The sequence below is a fragment of the Melanerpes formicivorus genome, unplaced genomic scaffold (assembly GCF_026170545.1).
Source record: "Melanerpes formicivorus ecotype bairdi unplaced genomic scaffold, bMelFor1.0.p_v2 SCAF_269, whole genome shotgun sequence".
Classification (NCBI taxonomy): domain Eukaryota; kingdom Metazoa; phylum Chordata; class Aves; order Piciformes; family Picidae; genus Melanerpes; species Melanerpes formicivorus.
The window spans coordinates 174,949-198,087 of NW_027142621.1; the positions used below are offsets into that span (position 1 = coordinate 174,949).

Here is a 23,139-nt window from a genome sequence, read left to right on the forward strand (position 1 = left end):
GGGTGGGGAGATGGAGGGGGGTCCAGGCCCCCAAGAAGAGGGGAATCGGGCTCGGGGTCCCGGGGGGGGCTGCTGGGAGGGGCTGGAAGCTACTGGGAGGGGCTGGGAACGGGGAACTGAGTGAGGGGAGAACTGGAATTTTTGGGTAGGGGGGGGGGGGGGGCGCTACTGGGGGGAACCGGGACTTGTGGGGGGAGGGTACTAGGGGATAACTGGGGTCGAGGAGAGGCTACTGGGGGCAACTGGGATTGGGGGGCGGGGCTGTCACTGGGATCCGTAGGGCGCAGGTTCCCCACAGGCGTCCATAGGGCACCGGCACGCTCGGGCTTTAGGACCCAACGGAGCTTGCCTGGGGGGAGGCGGGGCCGGGGCAGAGGCGGGGCCAGGGTGCAGAGGCGGGGCCGGGGCGTAAGAGGCGGGGCCAGGGTGCACAGGTGGAACCGGGGCAGAGGCGGGGCCAGTGCGCAGAGATGGAGCTAGGGGGCAGAGGCGGGGCCAGGAGGCAGAGGCGGGGCCAGTGCGCAGAGATGGAGCTAGGGTGCAGAGGCGGGGCCAGGGGGCAAAGGCGGGGCCGAGGCGTAAGAGGCGGGGCCAGGAGGCCTCCTCGCGGCGGGAAAGGTCTCCGGGCGGGAAGTCGCCGCCCGCGGGGGCAGCTCCGCGGCGCCTCTTTAACGCTGCCCTTTGATTGAGCATCGCTTCAATTAAGGCTAATGAGCGCCGCTTTAAGTGACTCTAAGGAGCATTAGGCCACGCTGAAGCCCTGCCCCGGCCCGGCCACGCCCCGGGAAATCGCTTTTATTCCACCGAGATACAAAACAACCAAAAACCGCTCCGCAGCTGCTGCGAGGCGCAGAACTTCCCTGCCCCAACTCGCAGCCGGGGGAAAAACTCCAACAACGCGAAACCAGCCCCAGGGAGAGACAGACGACAGCCCTGGCTCCGGCTGCGGCCCGCCGGCACCAGCTCAGGGCTCGCCTGGACCGGCTCAGGGCTCCGGCACCAGCTCAGGGCTCGCCCGGACCGGCTCAGGGCTCCCCGGCTGGCACCAGCTCAGGGCTCCGGCACCGGCTCAGGGCTCGCCCGGACCAGCTCAGGGCTCCCCGGCTGGCACCGGCTCAGGGCTCCCCGGCTGGCACCGGCTCAGGGCTCCCCGGCACCAGCTCGGGGCTTAATGAGACCAGTTTAAGGCTTACTGGGACCAGTCCAGGAGGGTTACCTGGGACGAGCTGGGGGCTTACTAGAACCAGCTCAGGAGGCTTACCCCAAAGGTTGAGGTACCCCAAAAGGTGGCACCAGAGGTTGAGATACCCCAACAGCTGGCACCAAGGAGCCCTCACAGATGGAGGTGACCCCAAAAAGGTGGCACCAAGGAGCACCCCAAAATGGAGACACGCCCCCCAAAAGTTGAGATGACCCCAAAAAGTGGCATCAGAGATTGAGGTACCCCGAAAGGGGGCTCGGGGTACTCCCTCGGGGAGTTCAGGAAGGCTTTGGGATGCCAGGTGTGGGGGTTCAAGGGGTGCTCATTGGCAGGGCTCAGGGGGATTTGGGGGTGCCCATGGGGTTCAGAAGAGTTTGGGGGCACCCACTGGTGGGGGGAAGGAGGATGAGAAGAGGGGGAGCAGGTGTTGGGGTTCAGAAAGGTTTGGGGGTGCCAGGTGTAGGGCTTCAGGGGGTGCCCATTGGCAGGGCTCAGAGGGGTTTGGAGGTGCCCAGTGGTGGGGTGCAGGAGGTTCAGAAGGGTTTGGGGGTGCCCCAGGCCCCCCCTCAGGTGCCCTGCTTCTGCCTCTTCCAGAAGCGTTTGACGTCGGGGTGGCCGCCGGGGGTGACCACCAGGAGGCGCCGCTGAGGGTTCTGGAAGAGCAGCACCCCCAGCGCCTGCGCCTGGTCCCGCAGCAGCTCGAAGTCCACCTGCGACAGGAACTGGTTGTACAGCACCCCTGGGGAGGACACGGCCGTTAGGGGGCGCTGGCGACACCCCCGGGGGCTGGCACCCTACCCTCAGCACATCTGGGGGGCAGGCAGGGGTGGTGGCGCCACCTAGGGGCAGCCCTGGGGGTGGCACCGTGCCCTAAGCACCTGCTGGGGTCAGGCAGGGGTGGTGGCGCCACCTAGGGGCAGCCCTGGGGGTGGCACCGTGCCCTAGGCACCTGCTGGGGTCAGGCAGGGGTGGTGGCGCCACCTAGGGGCAGCCCTGGGGGTGGCACCGTGCCCTAGGCACCTGCAGGGGTCAGACAGGGGTGGTGGCGCCACCTAGGGGCAGCCCTGGGGGTGGCAATGCAGCCTTGGGGCGGCAATGCAGCCTTGGGGCCTGCTGGACTCAGCCTATGGCGTTGGTGCCCCCTAGTGGCAGCCAGAGGGACTGCAGCTCAGCATGGAGAGCTTCCAGCTCTTCCCTGGGTGCCACCGGCCCTTGGGGACCCCCCCAGGGGTGCCATCCCTCCCCCCCCCGCTTGGGGACCCCCCCCCCCGATGTGCCCCCCCGGGCCCCCCTCACCCTCGCTGAAGCGCAGCCTGTCCCTCTCCAGCTCCCACAGCCGGATCTGGTCGGTGATGGTGGGGGGCAGCACCGGGCTCTGGGGGGACACAGCAGCACCCCATGGGCTGGGACCCCCCCACCCAGCGGTCCAGGAACCCCCCCATGGACTCCTGGGGCTGGGACCCCCCCAGCCATGAACCTAGGATCCCCCAGTCATGGACCCAAGGGGCTCAGACCCCACCCATGACCCTGGGACCCCCACTTCTGGACCCCCTGGAGCTGAGACCTCCACCCATGGACCTAGAGGTCTTGGACCCCCACTCATGGGGCTGGGACCTCCACCCAAGGGTCTGGGACCCCCTAGCTGCAGACCTATGGATCTGGGACCCCTCCTCATGGAGGTGGGACCCCCAACCTTGACCCTGGGACCCCCACTCGTGGAGCTGGGATCCCCCACCCAGAGGTCTGGGACCCCCATCCAGGGGTCTGGAACCCTCCACCCATGGACCTAGGGCTCTGGGGCCTCCACCCACGGAGCTGGGACCCTCACCCACAGACCTGAGACACCCTCCCATGACCCTGGGACCTCCACACCCATGGGCCTGGACCCCTCACCCAGGGACCCCATGGAGCTGGGACCCTCACTCAGGGCTCTGGGACCCCTCCCCTCTCATGGGCCCATGGCCCTGGGACCCCCCCGGGGGTCTGCCCCCGGCCCTCACCTGCTTGGCCATCACCGGATGAGCTCTGGTGCGCAGGAAGTGAATGATCTGGGGGGCAAGGGTCAGTGGGGGGCAGCCCAGCCCCGCCTGGGGCACCCCAACACCCCCCTGTGACGCCTCCCAGTCCGTCCTGAGTCACCCCAATAGCCCTTGGAGCCCCCCAGGGCCACCCCAATACCCCTCTCCAGGCCCCCCAGCACCCCCTGGGTCACCCCAGCCCCCCCCGTGAGGCCTCCCAGTACCCCCTGGAGCACCCCAAAACCATTTGGGTCAGCCTAACACCCCCTGGGTCACCCCAAGACCTCACTTTAAGGCCTTCCCAGTACCCCCTGGGTCACCCCAATATTACCCAGGGGCACCCCCATGAGCACTCCCACCAGCCCCACGGCTGCCCCTAGTCCCTGAGTCCCCCCCAGAAGCCTCCCCCCGGCCCTCCCCCGCCGCTGGCAGCTGGCACCCTGCTGGGCAGTGATGCCGTTGGCTATGGCAGCCTGGACGCTGTCCCTGGTGACCTGAGCCACCACCAGGTTGGGGAAGCGATAGAGCAGCTCCGAGAAGAGGGCAATGAGGGCCAGCTGCAGCTCTGAGTCTGGGGCAGGGCAGGGGTTAGGGGGGGCAGGGGACAGGAGGGGAGAGGGGGGACAGGAGGGGAGAGGGGGGACAGGAGGGGAGAGGGGGGACAGGAGGGGACAGGGGGGGACAGGAGGGGACAGGGGGGACAGGAGGGGACAGGGGATGGGGGACAGGGAGGCAACAGGAAGGGAAGGGGAGACGAGGGGAGAGGGGGGACAGGAGGGGGGAGGAGGGATGGGGGACAGGAGGGGAGAGGGGAGAGAGAGGGGGGTCCAGGGACATGGGGAGCATAAGAGGAAAAGGAGGTGTGAGAGAGACACTGGGAGATGGAAAGAGGAGAGGAGCAAGGGACAAGGAGAGGTGAGAGGGGACATGGGGACAGCAGAAAGGACGAGAGGGAAAAGGGGAGACAGGGACATGGGAACAGCTTGGAGCAGCTTGGGGATGGGCTGGGGACAGCTTGGGGACAGCCTGGGGACAGTTTGGGGACACCTTGGGGATGGGCTGGGGACAGTTTGGGGACAGTTTGGGGATGGGCTGGGGACAGTTTGGGGACAGCCTGGGGACACCTTGGGGATGGGCTGGGGACAGTTTGGGGACAGCCTGGGGACACCTTGGGGACGGGCTGGGGAAAGTTTGGGGACACCTTGGGGACAGTTTGGAGACAGCTGGGGATGGCTTGAGGACAGTTTGGGGTCAGGCTGGGGACAGGCTGGGGTCAGGCTGGGACACCCTAGGGATAGGCTGGGGACAGATTTGGGGTACCTTGGGGACAGGCTGAGGAGACCTTGGGGATGGGCTGGGGACAGGTCAGGGGCATCTTGGGGCCACCTTAGGGACAGGCTGGAGACAGCTTGTGGACAGCTCAGGGACAGGCTGGGGACAGCTTGGGGATAGCTTAGGGACAGCTGGGCGCTGCCTGGGGACACCTTCGGGCCAGGCTGGGCCCAGGCAGGGAGGAGGGCGGGGCAGGGCGGGGCAGGGTGGGGGCAGGGCGGGGCAGGGCGGGGCAGGGTGGGGCAGGGTGGGGCAGGGTGGGGCAGGGCGAGGGCAGCACCTGTGTAGGCGTAGATGCGGTAGTTGGTCTCGACGACGATGAAGCCGCGGGAGTCCGGCTCGGGCGGGGGCCCCGGCCGTGCCCTGCGCCAGCGCGATGGCCAAGCGCGTCGGGTAGAAGCGGCGAGACTTGCGCTGCCGGGGGAGGGCCAGCAGGGGGGAGAGCGTGAGGGGAGAGGGACCAGGAGTGCACTGCCAGGGCAGGGCCAGCAGGGGGAGAGCGTGAGGGGAGGGGACCAGGAGTGCACTGCCAGGGCAGGGCCAGCAGGGGGAGAGCGTGAGGGGAGAGGGACCAGGAGTGCACTGCCAGGGCAGGGCCAGCAGGGGGAGAGCGTGAGGGGAGGGGACCAGGAGTGCACTCCCAGGGCAGGGCCAGCAGGGGGAGAGCATGAGGGGAACAGGAGTGCACTGCCAGGGCAGGGCCAGCAGGGGGAGATGTGAGGAGAGAGGGACCAGGAGTGCACTGCCAGGGCAGGGCCAGCAGGGGAAGGTGGTGAGGAGGGAATGCAAATTGCTCTACGTGGGGCAGCCAGCAGGGGGCGATAGTCCCTCCCAGCCCCTCCCTGCCCCCTCCCCTGCCCCCCCGGGCCCCAGCGCCACCTTCCTCTGGAACACGAGGCCAAACTCCCGCAGGTGCTGCAGGAAGGTCAGCAGGGAGTCGCTCATCCCCTCCACGGAGTAGTCCTGGGGGCAGCAGCTCCCAGTCAGCCACCAGTTAGCCTCCAGTGCCTCCCAGTCAGCCACCAGTCCCTCCCAGTCAGCCACCAGTCCCTCCCAGTCAGCCCCCAGTTAACCTCCAGTCCCTCCCAGTTAGCCCCCAGTTAACCTCCAGTCCCTCCCAGTCAGCCACCAGTCCCTCCCAGTCAGCCACCAGTCCCTCCCAGTCAGCCCCCAGTTAACCTCCAGTCCCTCCCAGTTAGCCCCCAGTTAACCTCCAGTCCCTCCCAGTCAGCCACCAGTCCCTCCCAGTCAGCCACCAGTCCCTCCCAGTCAGCCCCCAGTTAACCTCCAGTCCCTCCCAGTCAGCCACCAGTCCCTCCCAGTTAGCCCCCAGTTAACCTCCAGTCCCTCCCAGTCAGCCACCAGTCCCTCCCAGTTAGCCCCCAGTTAACCTCCAGTCCCTCCCAGTCAGCCACCAGTCCCTCCCAGTTAGCCCCCAGTTAACCTCCAGTCCCTCCCAGTCAGCCACCAGTCCCTCCCAGTTAGCTCCCAGTTAACCTCCAGTCCCTCCCAGTCAGCCACCAGTCCCTCCCAGTCAGCTCCCGGTCAGCCACCAGTCCCTCCCAGTTAGCCACCAGTCCCTCCCAGTTAGCTCCCAGTTAACCTCCAGTCCCTCCCAGTTAACCTCCAGTTCCTCCCAGTTAACCTCCAGTCCCTCCCAGTTAGCTCCCAGTTAACCTCCAGTCCCTCCCAGTTAGCTCCCAGTCAGCCTCCAGTTAGCTCCCAGAACCTCTCTCAGGGTCCACTCAGGCTTTCCCTCTCCCTCCCAGTGCCTCCCAGTCGCCTCCCAGTGCCCTCCCAGTCCCTCCCAGTCCCCTCCCAGTGCCTCCCAGTCCCCTCCCAGTGCCTCCCAGTCCCCTCCCAGTGCCTCCCAGTCCCCTCCCAGTCCCCTCCCAGTGCCTCCCAGTCCCCTCCCAGTGCCTCCCAGTCCCCTCCCAGTCCCCTCCCAGTCCCCTCCCAGTGCCTCCCAGTCCCCTCCCAGTCCCCTCCCAGTGCCTCCCAGTCCCCTCCCAGTCCCCTCCCAGTGCCTCCCAGTGCTGACCTTGCCCAGTGTGGAGAAGCTGAGCTGGAAGAGGAAGGAGAGGATCTCCACCAGGTCCATGCCTCGAGCCTGCAGTTTTTGGGGGGGAGAGACCAGGGTTCTGGGGACCCCCTGAGGAATTCTGGGGACCCCCAAAGCTGTGGAGACCCCCCCAGGCCTTGGGGACCCCCCTGGAGTTCGGATCCCCCCCTGGGACTTTAGAGAGCTTTGGGCACCCCCCCCATTGAAACTTCTGACCCCCCCCCCCCCGGGCTTTGGGCACTGCAAGGATTTGGGGACCCCCCCCAAGAATTTTGGGGTCCCCCTGGGACTTTGGAGAGCCCCTCCCCCCGGCTGATGGGGACCCCCCCCCCTGGCTGATGGGGACCCCCCCCCCGGCTGATGGGGACCCCCCCCCAACCTTCTGGGACCCACCTGTGTTTTGGGCTCTCCCCAAGGGTTTTGGGGTTCCCCACGGACTTTGGGGGACCCCCTCTTAGCCTCCCCCGGAGCTTGGGGACCCCTCCTGGGTTTTGGGGACCCCCCCGAGGTTTTGGGGACCCCCCCCCGGGATTCAGGGCTGCTGCCCTCAGGTACCGGAGCCTGAAGCAGGGGAGGTGGAGCTAGGACACAGGCAGAGGGCAGCTGGGGTGGGAAGGGGCACCTGGGCTTTTGGGGACCCCCCCCGGAGTTTTGAGGACCTCCTGAGGTTTTGGGGGAGCCCCACAGGGTTCTGGGGACCCCCCTTGGAGTTTGGGGACCCCCCCCCCTGGGATTCAGGGGACCCCCCCCCCCCGGGGTCGTGGAGTGGGGGAGGAAGGGCTGGACACAGGCACAGGGCAGCTGGTGTGGGGGGGGGGCTGGGTTTTGGGGACCCCCCTGGGTTTTGGGGACCCCCCCTGGGTTTGGGGGACCCCCTCGAGGGTTTTGGGGGAGCCCCTCCCCCCACCTCCTCACCTCAGCCCCCCTGAGGTACTGGAGGATGAAGTACCAGAGCTGGGCAGGAGTGTCCAGCAGCAGGAACTGGAACCCTGCCGAGGTGATGCAGGGAGCCTCCCCCCCCCTCGCTGTGGGGACCCCCCCCCCGGGTCAGGGCGCCCCCAAAACCCCCCGGAGGAGACCCCCAAAATCTTGGGGGGAGACCTCCGGTGTCCTGGGGGTACCCCAGAACTTCTGCCCCCCCCTCCATGGCCTCAGGGTAGCCTCAGCCACCTCCCCCCTGCCCTCCTGGGCTCCTGCTCTCAGCCTGCTGGGGACCCCCAAGTGCCCCCCCAGGGGCCCTAAAATGCTCCTTTAGGGACCCCCAAATCCCCCCCCACATGGGACCCCCCAAACCCCCCCCAGGGGCCCTAAAATGCTCCTTTAGGGACCCCCCAAATCCCCCCCACATGGGGCCCCCAAATGCCCCCCCATATGGGACCCCCCAAATCCCCCCCACATGGGACCCCCCAAACCCCCCCCAGGGGCCCTAAAATGCTCCTTTAGGGACCCCCAAATCCCCCCCACATGGGGGCCCCCCAAATGCCCCCCATATGGGACCCCCAAATCCCCCCCACATGGGACCCCCCAAATCCCCCCCCAGGGGCCCTAGAAAGTTCCTTTAGGGACCCCCAAATGCCCCCCACATGGGACCCCCCAAGTCCCCCCCAGGGGCCCCCAAATCCCCCCCAGGGGACCCCAAATGCCCCCCCAGGGGACCCCCAAATCCTCCCTAGGGACCCCCAAATGCCCTCCACATTGGACCCCAAATTGCCCCCCCCAGGGACCCTCAAATCCTCCCCCCAGGGACCCCCAAATCTCCCCCCTTGGGACCCCCCCCGGAGCCTCATTCATCCCCTCAAATACTCTTCAACCCCCCCCAGAGCCTCTCAAGTCTCCCCCATGATCCTCCTCATGCCCAGTAGATCCCTCCAGATCCCACAAGATCCCTTTAGGATCCCCCTAAGGCCATTTAGGACCCCAAATGCCCCCCCCCAATACCCTCCAAATCCCCTCAGATCCCTGCAAGATCCCCCAAGATCCCCTCCAGATCCCCCTAAGCCTCCCTTGGGACCCCCTCAAAGCCCCTTGGAACACCCCAAGTCCCCCCAGAGCCTCCCTAAATTCCCCCAGATCCCCCCAAGATTCCCTCAGATCACTCCAGATCCCCCCTGGATCCCCCAAGTCCTCTCAAATCTCCCCCAAACCCCCTCAGAGCTTCCTGGATCCCCTCTAGATTCCCCCAGGTTCCCTAAAGATCCTACCTGAATCCCCCTAAATCCACTTGGGCCCCCCCCTAAACTGCCTCAGAACCCCTCCAGATCCCCCCAGCTCCTCCCTAGATCCCTGCAGATCCCATCAAGATCCTACTTGCTCCCTTTAAGGTCTTTCCTAAGCCCATTAGAGACATCCTTCATCCCCTCAGGGCCCCCCCAACCCCTCCCAGGTGCCCCTAGGATCTTCCAACCCCCCCTAGATCCCTTCCAGATTCCTTTAAGATCCCCACAAGATCTCCCTAAATCTCCTCCACATCCTCTCCAATCCCCTAGGCCCCCCCAGTCCCCCCTAGATCCCCTCCAGATCCCCTGGATTGCTTCCACAGCCCTTCCAGATCCCCTTAAATTTCCCCAGATCCCCACCAGATCCCTCCAAGTTCCCCCAGGATCTCCCTAAATCCTCTCCAATGCCCCCTCAATCCCAACGTTCCCCTAGATCCCCTCCAGATCCCCCAAGACACTATCAAGATCCTCCTAGTTCCCCCTCTAGACCCCCTCCAGATCCTTCCACCACCCCTCTAGGGTCCGTCTAAATTCTCTCCAAATCGACTCAGATCCCCCCAGGAACCCCCAGTCCCTCCAGGAACCCCCAGTCTCCCCCAGATCCCCTCCAGATCCCCTAAGATACCATCAAGATCCTCCTAGATTCCCCACTAGATCCCCCAAGATCCTTCCACCACCACCCTAGGATCCCCCAAATCCCCTCCAAATCCCCTCAGGTCCCTCCAGGAACCCCCACTCTCCCCTAGATCCCCTCCAGATCCCCCAACATATCATCAAGATGCTCCTAGATCCCCCACTAGATCCCCCAAGATCCTTCCACCACCACCCTAGGATCCCCCTAAATCCTCTCCAAATCCCCTCAGGTCCCCCCAGGAACCCCCACTCTCCCCTAGATCCCCTCCAGATCCCCTAAGATACCATCAAGATCCTCCTAGATCCCCCACTAGATCCCCCAGATCCTTCCAACCTCCCCCAGGGTCCCCCTAAATCTCCTCCAAATCCTCTCAGATCCCCCCAGTCTCTCCTAGATCCCCTCCAGATCCCCCCAGATCCCCTCCAGATCCCCCCAGCTCCCCCCCAGATCCCCCCAGCCCCCTGCTCACCTCTTCATCAGCCCTGCCTGCACCAGCAGCTGGGCCAGGTCCTGGCTGACAGCAGCGCTCGGGGACCCCACCATGAAGTGCAGGATCACCTGCAGGCAGGGGGGGCAGGGAGGGGGCTCAGGGGGTCCCCAGCACCCCCAAAACCTTTGGGGGATCCCCAGAACCTCAAGGGCTCCCTAAAACTCAGGAGGGGTCCCCAGAACCCCCTCCCACCCCCACCCTGCCCCTGTGCCCAGCCCTTCCTCCCCCTCTCCTACTTCAGTCTCCAGCAACTAAGAGGAGGGACCCCCAAACCCTCAGGGACCCCCAAACCCTCAGGGACCCCCAAAACGCAGGGGGGTCCCCAAAACCCTCAAAGGGATCCCCAAACCCTCAGGGGACCCCCAAAAGCTCAAGGGCTCCCCAAAACCCGGGGGGGCTCCTCAAAACCCACCCCCACCCCCCTCCCCAGTCCCTGGGTCCAGCCCTTCCTCCTCTTCTTCCACTTCAGCCTCCAGCAACCAAGGAGGGGGGTGGGGGTTAGGGGGCGGTGTCCCCAAGCCCAGGGTCTCCCCCCCCAAGCCCAGAGGGCTCCCCCAAAGCAGGGGGGTCCCCAGGCTGCACGGGGGGTGCCCCCAGCTGACCTCCCATCTCTCCTCGGCGTACTTGTCGAGGGCGGGCACGTCCCTGGCGTGCTTGTCGGGGCCCAGCTGGGAGGTGTCATCCGACCAGGCCTTGCCCCTGGGGGGGACCCCCGACCCCCCCCCCCCCGAGGTTAGACACAGACCCCCCCCAGGGGCACCCCCCAGACCCCCCAGGGGAACCCTCAGACCCCACCAAACCCCCCCAGAAGCTCCCAGAGCCCCCACGCCCCCCCCGGAGCCTCAAAGCTCAGCACTGGGCTCAGAGTCTCCTTGAAGCCTCTTTGGTCTCTGCTCAGCTTTGCCCCCCTGGGACCCCCCCCCCGGCCCCCTGGGACCCCCCCCCAGGCCCCTGGGACGCCCCCCAGGCCCCTGGGACCCTGGGACACCCCCGAGCCCCCCTGAGACCCTCCCAGCATCCCCCCTGTGACCCTGGGATCCCTCCCAGCCCCCCTGCCACCCTGGGACCCCCCCCCAGACCCCTGCCACCCTCCCAGGGCCCCCCCAGCCCCCCTGTGACCCTGGGTGGGAGGGGCAATAGGGGACCCCTAGGGCAACATTTTGGGGTCCCTGGGGAGAGATGTTGGGGTCCCTAGGGGGGAAGTGGGGGTCCCTAGGGGGAGCTTCAGTGGTCCCCACTGGGGAGAGATTTAGGGGTCCCTAGGGGGGAGATAGGGAGGGCCTGGGGGCTCCCCCCGTGCCCTGTGCCCCCTGACTCACCCCCCCAGCAGCGCCACCCGCAGGTGGTGTCTGAAGTTGGGGTGCAGGGCGACCCCCGGCAGCCCCCCGGGCAGGCTGTGGGGGTGCCAGAGGCGCAGCCCCAGCAGCACCTCCCTGCTCTGCGCCTGCTCCCTGCGGGGGGAGGGGCTGTGGGCACCGGCACCCCCCGGCACCTCCCCGGCGCCCCCAAGACCCCCCCCGGCACCTCCAGACCCCCGGCACCCCCCCGGCACCCCTGAGACCCCCCCCGGCACCTCCCCGGCACCCCGAACCCCCCCCCAGACCCCCACCACCCCCGAGACCCCCCCCCCAGCACCCTCACCCCCCCCCGGGATCCCCTGGCACCCCCAGCACCCCCCCCCCCAGTGGGACCTCCCCAGCACCCACACGCCAGCAGGACCCCCTCGGGACCCCCCCGGCACTCCCACCCCCCCCAGGGACCCCCCCCCGGCACCCCCACACCCAGCAGGAGCCCCCAGGACCCCCACCCCCAATGGGACCCCCCCTGGCACCCCCACACCCAGCAGGAGCCCCCAGGGAGCTTCAAGACCCCCCCCCAGCTCCCTCAAGACCCCCTCCCCAAACCCCTTAGCCCCCACAGACCCCACTCAGGACCTCCCCAGCCCCCTTAGGACCCCCCCCCAGCCCTCCTAGGACCCCCCCCAACACCCTCTTAGCCCCTCCCAGGCCCTTCAAGCCCCGCCCCCAGCCCTCTTAGCCCCTCCCAGACACTTCAAGCCCCGCCCCCAGCCCTCTTAGCCCCTCCCAGACACTTCAAGCCCCGCCCTCAGTCCTCTTAGCCCCTCCCAGGCCCTTGAAGTCCCACCCCCAGCCTTCTTAGTCCCTCCAAGCCCCGCCCCCCAGCCCTCTTAGCCCCTCCCAGGCCCTCCAAGCCCCGCCCCCAGTCCTCTTAGCCCCTTCAAGCCCCGCCCCCAGCCCTCTTAGCCCCTCCAAGCCCCGCCCCCAGCCCTCTTAGCCCCTCCAAGCCCCGCCCCCAGCCCTCTTAGCCCCTTCAAGCCCCGCCCCCAGCCCTCTTAGCCCCTCCCAGAGCCTTCAGGACCCCTCCCCAGCCGCCCCCCTCCTTCCCAGCACCCCCCCCGGAGCCCCTTAAGAGCCTCCCCAGCCCCCTCAGCCCCCATCGGCCCCGCTCCAGATCCCCCCCAAGCCCCCTTGGGACCCCCCCCGGAGCCCCCTCAGGACTGCCCCCCCCCCCCATCCCCCCCCCTCCCCCCCCAGCACCCCTCCCCCCCCCAGCCCCCCCCCCACCTGCTGTGCTCCTTCTTGACCCAGAGGCCGACAGCCGCCTGGGGCAGAGGCAGCTCCAGGAACAGCAAGCGCAGCAACCGCCGCCTGGGCCAGCGCCGGCAGCTCCCTGCGGGGGCACGCCTGGCCGTGGGGGGGCGCCCACGGGCACCCACAGCAGGCGCACAAACACCCGCGGGGGGGTGGGGGGGCACCCACGGACACTCACCCCCACCCTGCACCCCCCCCTAAGAAAACACCCGTGGGGGGGTGGGGGGGCACCCACAGACACTCACCCCCCCCCCAAGAAACACCCGTGGGGGGTGGGGGGGGCAACCCACGGACACTCATCCCCACCCTGAACCCCCCTAAGAAACACCCGTGGGAAGTGGGGGGGCACCCACAGACACTCACCCCCCACCCTGCACCCCCCTAAGAAACACCCGTGGGGGTGGGGGAGAAACCCACAGCCCCCCAGGGTAGCCTCAAAAAACACCCGTGGGGGGCTGGGGGGGCACCCAGGGACATCCACCCCCACACCTGACCCCTCCCCTGAGCACCCGTGGGTGACAGAGGAGCACCCACGGACACCCATGACCCCCCCAGAAAACACCCGTGGGGTTGGGGGGGGAGCTATGGACACCCCAGCCCCCCAAAAGACACCCGTGGGTAGTGGGGGGGGGCACCCAGGGACACCCCACACCCACCCACGAGCCCCCAGAGTATGTGTGGGTGACAGAGGGGCACCCACAGACAACCAGGACCCCCTCCCCGCCCCCCCCCAACCCCCTCCAAAGACACCCACGGACACCCCCCCCCACCCACCCACACTCCCCCCAAAAGCACCCGTGGGCGCTGGGGGGGTGCATCTACACACACACACACCCCCCCCCCAAAAGCACCCACATCACCCACAGCCCCCTAAAACACCCGTGGGTGCTGGGGGGCACCCACGACTCTCCCTAGCATCAGGGGGCACAGGGTGAACCTGGGGGGGGGGAGGGATGCTGGGGGGGGGGCGCAGGGTGCTGCTGGAGTGGGGGTCAGGGTGCTGGGTAGGGGGTCAGGGTGCTCTTGGGGGGGTCAGGGTGCTGCTGGGTAGGGGTCAGGGTGCTCCTGGGGGGGGTCAGGGTGCTAGGTAGGGGTCAGGGTGCTGGGTAGGGGTCAGGGTGCTCCTGGGGGCAGGGGTCAGGGTGCTGCTGGGTAGGGGTCAGGGTGCTCCTGGGGGAGTCAGGGTGCTGGGTAGGGGTCAGGGTGCTCCTGGGGGAGTCAGGGTGCTGGGTAGGGGGTCAGGGTGCTCCTGGGGGAGTCAGGGTGCTGGGTAGGGGTCAGGGTGCTGCTGGGTAGGGGTCAGGGTGCTCCTGGGGCAGGGGTCAGGGGTGCCCGGGAGAGGGGAGGGAGGGAGGGAGGGGGTCCGAGGGGGCTTTGGGGATGATGGGGGGGATCAGGGGGTTCGGGGGGGTCAGGATGCTCTGAGGGGGATCAGGGTAGTCCGGGGGGGGGCGCCCCGGGGGGGTCAGAAGGGCTTTGGGGGTGTCCGGGGGGAATCAGGGTGTCCGGGGGGGCGCTCCGGGGGGGGTCAGAAGGGCTTTGGGGGTGTCCGGGGGGCGCCCCGGGGGGGTCAGAAGGGCTTTGGGGGTGTCCGGGGGGCGCCCCGGGGGGGGTCAGAAGGGCTTTGGGGGTGTCCGGGGGGGCGCCCCGGGGGTGGTCAGGCTGCCCGGGGAAGAGAGAGGAGAGGTCAGAAGGGGCTTTGGGGGGATCACGGTGTTCCGAGGGGGGTCTGGGTGATCGGGGGCGGTCAGGGGCGTTTGGGGAGGGTCCAAGGCTGCTCTGGCCGGGGTGGGAGGGGGCGGCCAGGATGCCCCAGCCTGGGGTCAGGGCGCCCCGGGAGGAGGGGGTCGGAAGGGGCTCTGGGGGGGAAGGGAGCGGTCAGGGTGCCCCCGGGGGGTGGTCTGGGGGAGTGTGGGGGGTGGGGGTCTGCTCGGGGGCGGGGGTCTCACCGGAAGACCGCCAGGCAGGTGGCAGGGTGTCCGTAGAGGCGGTCGAGCAGGGCAGGGCTGAGCCCCCGCAGGAACTCGTGGAGGTTCTTGCACTGCAGCTGCCCGCGCTGCAGCCGGGGGGGCTCCATCGGCGCCCCCGGGGGCCCCCTCCCCACCGCCGGCAGCCTCGCAGCCCCTTCCGTCCCGGCGCCGACCGCCGCTGCCCTTCCTCCTGCTGCTGCTCCTCCTCCCCCCGCCCCGCGCCAGGCTCCTGCGCCGCCCCCCGCTCCCCGCGCTCCGCCTCCTTCCCGCCAGGCCCCGCGCGCCGCGGCCACGCCCCCCCGCCCCGGCTTCGGCCACGCCCACTCCCTGCCCATAGGGCTGCGTCCGGGCAGGCCACGCCTCCTCCGCCCTGTGAACCACGCTTCTCGTGGATCCCGTCCAGGGTAGGCCACGCCCCTCCGGATAAGCCGCGCTCCCCCCGCGGGCCGTGCTTGGCGAAGCTACGGCCCCCCCCCACCCGAGAAGCCACGCCCCATAGCTTGACCACGCCTCCACGCGGGGGGGGGCCGTGGTTTATGTGTAGGGGGGTGTGGTCTAGCACACTGTGGTTCTACCAGGGGGGCGTGGCTTGCTCGGCATGGGAGAACCATAACCCCGCCCTACCCTACGGGGGGCGTGGTCTGTTGGGGGTGCGGGCCTGGTAGCCCGCTCTGAGGGCCCTCTCTGAGGGGGGCGTGTCCCCAAGGAGGTTCCCAGTGTCCCTAAGGGGGTCCCCACTGTCCCCTTGGGGCTCCCCAAGCTCCCCAGGGGGCTCCCCAGGTGTGCCCGGGGGGTTCCCAGCGAGCCTGTGTGCCCCCAGACCCCGGACCTGCAGCGCTTCTACCCCACGCGGCTGCTGGGGACGGGCAGCGACCTGCTCTGCTTCTGGGTGGCCAGGATGGTGATGCTGGCCCAGGAGCTCACCGGCCAGCTGCCCTTCTCCCAGGTACCCCCGGCACCCCCCCCGGCACCCCCCCGCCACCCCCCCGGCACCCCCGAGCCCCCCCCCCCGGCACCCCCCCGGGACCCCCGAGCTCCCCTGGCACCCCCCGGGACCCTCGAGCCCTCCCCGGGCCCCCCAGGGCTCCCCAAGGGTCCCCAGCCCCCCTGGCTCCTGCCCCCCTCCCAGCGCCCCTTTGGCTCCTTGCTGCCTCTTGGGGCTCCTCAGGGTCCTTTGGGGCCACCCTTGGGGGTCCCCAGCGTCCCCAGGGGTGGTCCCCAATGCCCTCGGGGCCCCCTCCCCGGGGTCTCCCCTGCGCCCCCCCAGGTGCTGCTGCACTCCCTGCTGCGGGACCCCCAGGGGCGCAAGATGAGCAAATCCCTGGGGAAACAGCCTGGACCCCCCTGGACCTCATCCGGGGAGCCCCCCCCCCAGGTACCCCCCACAGCCCCCCCCATAGCCTCAGACCCCCCCCTAAAACCCACAGCCCCCCCCTGGAGCCCCCAGGGAACCCCCCCAAAACCTGGACATCTCCCAGAGACCCCCCCCACATTCCCCACCCCCCCACTGAATCCCCCCTAAAGCCCCCTCCAACCCCTTACCCCCCCAGAACACCCCCTCAGGACCCCCCAGCCCCCCCCAAATCCCCCTCCCCACTCTGCCCCCCCCCAGGACCTGCAGCAGAAGCTCCAGGAGAGGATTCTGGACCCCAGGCTGCTGCAGGAGGCCAAAGAGGCTCAGGTGGGACCCCCCCAGAGCCCCCCCTAATCCCACCCAGACCCCCCCCCGAGCCTCCCTGCCCCCCCCCCCGCCCCCCCCGAAATACACCCTGCCCCCCCCAGATCCACCCAGGACCCCCCTCCAGGACCGCCTCAGGACCCTTCCTGCCCCCCCAAGCCCCTCCCTTTGTGTTCCTGTCCCCCAAACCCCCCCCCAAGCCCCTCCAGACCCCCCCAAACCTACCCCTGCCCCCCCCCGACCCCTCCTGCCCCCCCCGGAGCCCCTGGGGGAGCTGCCCCCCCCTCAGGCCCTGCCCCTGTGCCCCCCCCAGAGGGCTGCAGTTCCCCCAGGCGCTGCCGGAGCTGGGCTCAGACTCCCTGCGCCTGGCCCTCTGCTCCCACAACGCCCACGGTGAGTACCAGCGGTGCCCCGGGCACCCCGCGGCGTGCTGGGACCCACAGCAGACCCCAGGGACCCACAGCACCCCCTGGCGGCACCCAGCAGTGCCACAGCAACCCCCAGAGACCCCCATAGTGTCACCGCGCCCCCTAGTGGCACACAGTGCCCCTCAGTGGCAGAACAGCAGCCCCAGGGACCCACTGAGACCCACAGAGACCCCCAGTGGCAACACAGTGCTCTCAGCGGCTGCAGGCCTTCTAGGCATCCGGACCCCCCCGCACCCTCTTCTCTTGGCCTCGGGACCACCCCTCTACCTCTCTCCGTCCATGGGGGCATCGGGAACACTCTGCACCTCCCTTCTCTTGGCACCAGGTAGCTCCTGGACCCCTTCTAGGCATTGAGCCCCCCTTGAACTGCCTTCTCTCGGCACCAGGACCCCCCGTGCACCCTCTTCCCCTGGCTTCCCGGCTCCCAACAGCCCCCAGCCCCTCATTTCCTCCACTCCAGATCTCTCCAGGCTCTCTTTCTTGTGACCAAATCCATCCTCCCAGCCTCCCTCTGCCCCCCAGCCTCTCACCACCCTCTGTGTCCCCCCAGGGCTGCACTCCCTGCGCTATTTCCACCTTGCAGTAGCAGAGCCCAGCTGGGGGCTGCCCCAGTTCCTGTCTGTGGGGTACGTGGATGGGGTCCCCATTGACCTGTATGACAGCAACACGAGGAGGTATGAGCCCAAGGCAGAGTGGATGAAGGCCAACCTGGACCAGGAGTTCTGGGACAGAGAGACCAACATCAACCAGAACAACCAAGAGGTGGCTCGAGTGAGCCTGGACACCGTGAGAGCAAGATACAACCAGAGTGGGAGTGAGTGGGGCTGGGAGGGGGCTCCGTGGGGTGGGAGGGGGCTCTGAGGGGCTGGCAGGGAGCTTACAGGGGGCTGGGAGGGGCTGGCAGGGGGCTGGGGCTGGCAGGAGGCTCTGTGGGGCTTGGAGGGGGCTCTGTGGGACTGGCATGGGGCTGGCAGAGGGCTCTGAGGAGCTGGCAGGAGGCTCTGAGGGACTGGCAGGGGGCTCTGAGGAGCTAGCAAGAGGCTCTGAGAGGCTAGGTGGGGACTGAGAGGCTAGGAAGGAGCTCTATGGGGCTAGCAGGGGGCTAGCAGTAGGCTCTGTGGGGCTGGCAGGGGCATGGGGCTGGGGGTGCTGCTGAGGGGGGTCTGTGCCCCACTGAAGGCCCTGGGCTGCAGCAGCCACTCAGCCTTGAGGCCTTGGTTGTGTTCCAGGGGCTCAGACACTGCAGTGGATGTCTGGCTGTGACCTGCTGGAGGATGGCAGCACCAGGGGGTACTATCAGTATGCCATTGATGGGAGAGACTTCATAGCCTTTGAGAAGGACTCCATGAGCTTCACTGCAGCAGACCAAGCAGCTGTGATCACCAAGAGGAAGTGGGAGGAGGATGGGGCTGAGGCTGAGCAATGGAAGCACTACCTGGAGAACACTTGTGTGGAGTGGCTGAAGAGACACCTGAGCTATGGGCAGGCTGAGCTGGAGAGGAGAGGTGAGGCAGGGAGGGAGGGAGGCCCAGAGGCAGCTCCTGCTTGGAGTGCCAGCCCTGAGCCAACCTCTGCCTGCACTCAGCTCTGAGGCCCTGCCCCTGAGCTGCTCACCCAAAGGGCTGTGGAAGCCCTCCAGGGACTGGGTCTGGGGTCCCAGCAGGATCAGGATGCTCAGGGTGCTGAGCAGCTGAGCCGGGGCTGGGCTCCCGGGGTGCTGAGCAGCTGAGCTTGGAGGGGGCCAAGCCCTGGCAGCATCAGGCAGTGGTGGCTGCCTGCAGCCCTCCTGCAGCCCCCACGGCCTCCCCTCTTGTCCCCCAGAGCCCCCCACGGTGGTGGTGAGCAAGAGGGAGAGCCAGGGGATCCTGAGCTTGTCCTGCCGCCTGTATGGCTTCTACCCGCGGCCCCATCGGCGTCAGCTGGCTGAAGGGGGCCGAGGTGCGGGACCAGGACACCCAGCGGGGCAGCATCGTCCCCAACAGCGACGGCAGCTTCTCCACCTGGGCCTCCATCGAGGTCCTGCCGCAGGAGCAGGAGCTGTACCGCTGCCGGGTGGAGCACTCCAGCCTGCCCCAGCCCCGCCTCTACTCCTGGGGTGAGCCTGGGGGCGGCCGGCAGGGGCTGGCAGGGGCTTGGGGAGGAGGATTCCCCCTCCCCTCCTCACCCTCTCCCTGCTCCTCTCCCCTCCCCCAGAGCCGCAGGGGTGGTCTCTCTCCGTGGTGCTGGCAGTGGTCGCGGCGGTGGTCGCCGCCTTGGCTGCCGTCGGGATCGGAGTCGCCGTCTGGAAGTGGAGATCAGGTGAGAGCTGAGGGGGAGGGGAGGGAGAGGAGGGGAAGGGTGGGAAGGGAGGGGATTGGAAGGCAGGGGAGGGGAAGGATGGGAGGAGAAGGGCTGGAGGCAGGGGAGCAGAGGGAGGAGAGGGGAAAGGAAGGGAGGGGTGGTGCAGGGATGGAGGGGGAGAGGAAAAATAAGAGGGGAGGGAGGGGAAGGGAAGGAGGGAAGGGGATGGGAAGTGTGGGGAAGGGAAGGAGGGGATGGATGGGGATGGGATGGGGGGAGTGGAACGGAGGTGATGGAGAGGGGAGAAGGGAATGGGAAGGGAGAGGATGGATAAGAAAGGAAGGGATTGGAAAGGACTGGAGGGGAGGGCAAGGGAATAGAGGGGAGGGGAAGGGAGGTGAGGTGATGGGGGAGGAGGGATGAGGGGAAAGGAGGGGAGGGAGGGGAGAGGATGAAGAGGGAGGGAAGGGCTGGAGGCAGGAGCCTGGCAGGGCAGCAGGGTTGGGGCTGAAGGCTTCTGCCCTGTGCAGGGAAGAAGCAGCAGAAAGGATTCAACCTGGTTCCACCAGGTGAGTACCAGGGGCAGGGCCTCCCCTTCCCCTCCCCTTCTCCTTTCTCCCCTCCTCCCCTTTCCCCTTCTCTTTCTTCCCTCCCTCCTTTCCCCCTCCTGCCCCCTGCCCACTCCCAGAGCCTCCCCAGAGCCCTGGGGGGCAGGGAGGGGACCCTGCCTGACTCTTCCTCTTCCTCTTGGCCCTGCAGCTGCCACTGCCTGAGCACAGGGAGCCTGTGCCAGCCCCAGCCTGGGACTCCTCCTGCCTCCAGCAGCTCCTCCCTGGCTCCCCCCACACCTCCCGCACCCTCTGCACTGCTTTGGCTCCCCCAGGTTTGGGGTCTTCTCCTCGGGGGTCTCCTGGCTGGTCAATAAAAGTTGCTGTGTGTTCCCCCCCAGCCCTGCCCCAGTTGCCTTTGTCACCTCTCCCAGGGTCTGAACTGCTCCCACGGCCTTGGCTTGAGGGCTGGTGCTTGGTTTGGGGTGGGGGCAGACCCCTGGGGACCCCCAATGACCCCTCCGGACCTCTGTGGTCCCCTCTGCATGCCTGCTCATAGCTGGGGCCCTCTACCGAACCCAGAAGACCTCTGCAGCTCTCTACGGACCTCTACAGCCCCCTGACAGCCCACTCCCGACCTCAGCAGACCCGGGGTGACGTCTGCAGACCCCTGCAGAAACCCTGGGGGACCCCTAGAGACCCCTGCAGACCCCAGCAGTGCTCCGCAGGACCGAGGACCTTGCCTTCCGTCCCACCGACAGCAGGACCCTCCTTGGCAGCAGGGGGGAGGGGGCTGAGCTCCGGGGGTCACCCACCTCACCTGGGGACAGATCGGAGCCCTCCGTCCCCCTCCCCCCAGCCCTGGGCAGCCACCGCCCCTGTCCTCGGCCCCGGGCCCAGCCCTGAGTGCCTTTGGCTTTCGCTTCCAACCTGCACGGGCTCGATCTGCCTGCCCACCGGTGACGTCATAGGGGAATTCAGACTCCTATTGGCGGACGTGAAGAGCCTCAGCCAATGAGGGACGGCGGGGTGGGGCGTGGGGCAAAGTTTAGCTCCGGGACCAGAGCGCAGCAGCGCCATGGGGTCCCGGTGGGTGCTCGGAGGGCGGGAGGAGGGGAAGGGGAATCCTCTTCCCTAAGCACCTCCCAGCCCCTCGCAAGCCCTTCACAGCCACCCTGTAGCCCCTCCCAGCCCCTGCCGGCCACCCCCAGGCTCACTCCAGGAGAGGGCAGGGAGGGAGGGCTGCAGGCAGCCGGCGCCGCCTGGTGCTGGCAGGGCTTGGGCAGCCCCAGCTCAGCTGCTCGGCACCCCGGGAGCCCAGCCCCGGCTCAGCCGCTCGGCACCCTTGGGAGCCCAGCCCAGGCTCAGCCGCTCGGCACCCTTGGGAGCCCAGCCCCGGCTCAGCCGCTCGGCACCCTTGGGAGCCCAGCCCCGGCTCAGCCGCTCGGCACCCTTGGGAGCCCAGCCCCGGCTCAGCCGCTCGGCACCCTTGGGAGCCCAGCCCCGGCTCAGCCGCTCGGCACCCTGGGCCCCCCAGCCCCAGATGGTGCCAGGATTTGGCCACCCTAGATGGTGTCAGGGCTTGGACCCCCAGCTCAGCTCCACTGCATCCTGCAGCCCTCACCCCAGATGGTGGCAGGGCTTGCCTCCCCCCCCCCCCCCCCCCCGCCCAAGCTCAGCTCCTCAGCATCCTTAAGCTGCTGGGACCCCAACAGCACCTCAGCATCTTCAACATCCTGGGAGCCCCAAACCCAGCTCAGCTCCTCAGCATCCAGGGACCCCCAACCCCAGCTGAGCTGCTCAGCATCCTGGGACACCCCCCACCAAGCTCAGCTCCTCTTCATCCTCAGCCTGCTGGGACCCCAGCCCCTGGAGGGTCTGAGACCCTGGAACACAACCAAGGCCCCAAGGCTGAGTGGCTGCTGCAGCCCAGGACCTTCAGTGGGGCACAGAGGCCCCCCAGCAGCACCCCCAGCCCCATGCCCCCTGCCAGCCCCACAGCGCCTCCTGCCAGCCCCTCAGAGCCCCTTCCCAACCCCATAGAGCCTCCTGCCAGCTCCTCAGAGCCACCTAATTGTCCCACAGAGCCTCCTGCTAGCCCTCTGCTAGCCACTCACAGCCCCCTTCCACCCCACAGAGCCCCCTCCCAGCCCCACTCGCTCCCACTCTGCTTGGATCTTGCTCTCAGGGTGTCCAGGTTCACTCGAGCAATCTCTTGCTTGTTCTGGTTGATGTTGGTCTCGCTGTCCCAGTACACCTGGAGGGATCTGGAGTGGAGGAAATGAGGGGCTGGGGGCTGTTGGGAGCCGGGAAGCCAGGGGAAGAGGGTGCAGGGGGGTCCCGGTGCTGAGAGAAGGGAGATCAAGGGGGTCTCGATGCCTAGAAGCGGCATCCCGACAGCAAGAAAAAGGCTTCAGGGTGGTCTTGTTGGCAGGAAAAGAGGGGCCAGGGTAGCTGCTGTGCGAATAGAAGAGAGTCCAGGGGGTCCTGTATGCTGAGAAGGGGTCCGGGAGGGTCACCAATGCCAAGAGAAGAAAGTACGGGGAGGGGCTGGCTCCAAGGAAAAGGGTCCAGGGGGGTCCCGATGCCAAGACAAGAGGGGTGCAGGGCGCTCAAGGTGCCATGGGAAGGAGAGAGGCTGAGAGCAGGCTCCGATGCCAAGAGCAAAGGGGTGCCGGTAGCAAGAGAAGGGCTCCAGAAGGGTCGCAGTGCCCAGGGAAGGGTCTCCGGGGTGCCCCCAGCCCGCGCTCACCGTTCACGGCTCCGCCGAGGACCCCCCGGGACCCCATGGCGCTGCTGCGCTCCTGCCTGGCCAGACAGCGGCTCCCGGGGCTAGGATTGCAACCAGGCCCCGCCCCCGGCCCCCCATTGGCTGAGCCGCTTCCCGCCCACCAATAGCAGCCTGAGCGCTCCTCTGAGCCAGGGAGGGAGAGCGGCCCCGAGCCAAGAGGCTCCAACCGCAACCTCCTGGCGCAAGGAGAGGGAGTCCCGGGAATGAGGAGTCCGCTTGGACTGCAGCCCCACTCCCACTGCCTGTGGGCTTGCTGCCCCACAGCCCTGGCTCCAGATCTTCCCCGTGGCAGCGGCAGAGGTCTGCCCCGGCCTAGACTCCTTCCTTCCCCACCAGTGCTCTGCTGGGAGGATGTCCTGTCCCCTTCCCTTCCCTTCCCTTCCCTTCCCTTCCCTTCCCTTCCCTTCCCCCTTCCCTTCCCCCTTCCCTTCCCCTTCCCTTCCCCCTTCCCTTCCCCTTCCCTTCCCCCTTCCCTTCCCCCTTCCCTTCCCCCTTCCCTTCCCCCTTCCCTTCCGCTTGCTTGCTTCTGCTCGTTAATAAAAGAACTCTCCCAAGAAACGTGGAGCTCTTCCGGTGTGGCCCTTTGGTGACAGTTTTGGTGCGTCGGCCGGCAGAGTTCGCTCGGCCTTCTGGTCTCCTGAGTCCCAGCGAAGAGGGCCCCCCCCCTCTGGTGGCTTCCTCGGGGATGGGGGCGAGCAGGAGGCAGCGCTTCCCGGGCTGGGATGGGAGCGAGCAAGGGAATGTTTGCTTGCTTGCTTTCTATTTGGTTTGCTCTTTTGTTCTGGTCCTCCTTTTTCCTCTCCATCGTCATAGTGCAAGTGGCAGCGTTACCCCTGGAGGGCCCTCTGCATAGGATCCAGGCCATCCGGGGAGTGTAGC

The 23,139-nt window shown here is 68.0% G+C and overlaps 1 protein-coding gene and 1 pseudogene across 1 annotated transcript; one reads left to right on the plus strand and one right to left on the minus strand.

Annotated features, from left to right (window-relative positions):
- Nucleotides 1-759: 759 nt before the first annotated feature.
- Nucleotides 760-14,723, minus strand: GTF2H4 (general transcription factor IIH subunit 4). The gene is given in 16 exon segments (XM_068170014.1): nucleotides 760-1,940; nucleotides 2,498-2,576; nucleotides 3,202-3,249; nucleotides 3,660-3,790; nucleotides 4,832-4,877; nucleotides 4,879-4,965; nucleotides 5,431-5,514; nucleotides 6,593-6,661; nucleotides 7,529-7,630; nucleotides 7,632-7,638; nucleotides 9,933-10,021; nucleotides 10,556-10,652; nucleotides 11,273-11,404; nucleotides 12,539-12,624; nucleotides 12,626-12,644; nucleotides 14,515-14,723. Coding segments are annotated over 16 exon segments (1,377 nt in total). The 5' UTR covers nucleotides 14,643-14,723; the 3' UTR covers nucleotides 760-1,767.
- A 2,182-nt stretch (nucleotides 14,724-16,905) lies between these two features.
- On the plus strand, nucleotides 16,906-19,869 carry LOC137458660 (class I histocompatibility antigen, F10 alpha chain-like; annotated as a pseudogene).
- The last annotated feature ends 3,270 nt before the right edge of the window (nucleotides 19,870-23,139 follow it).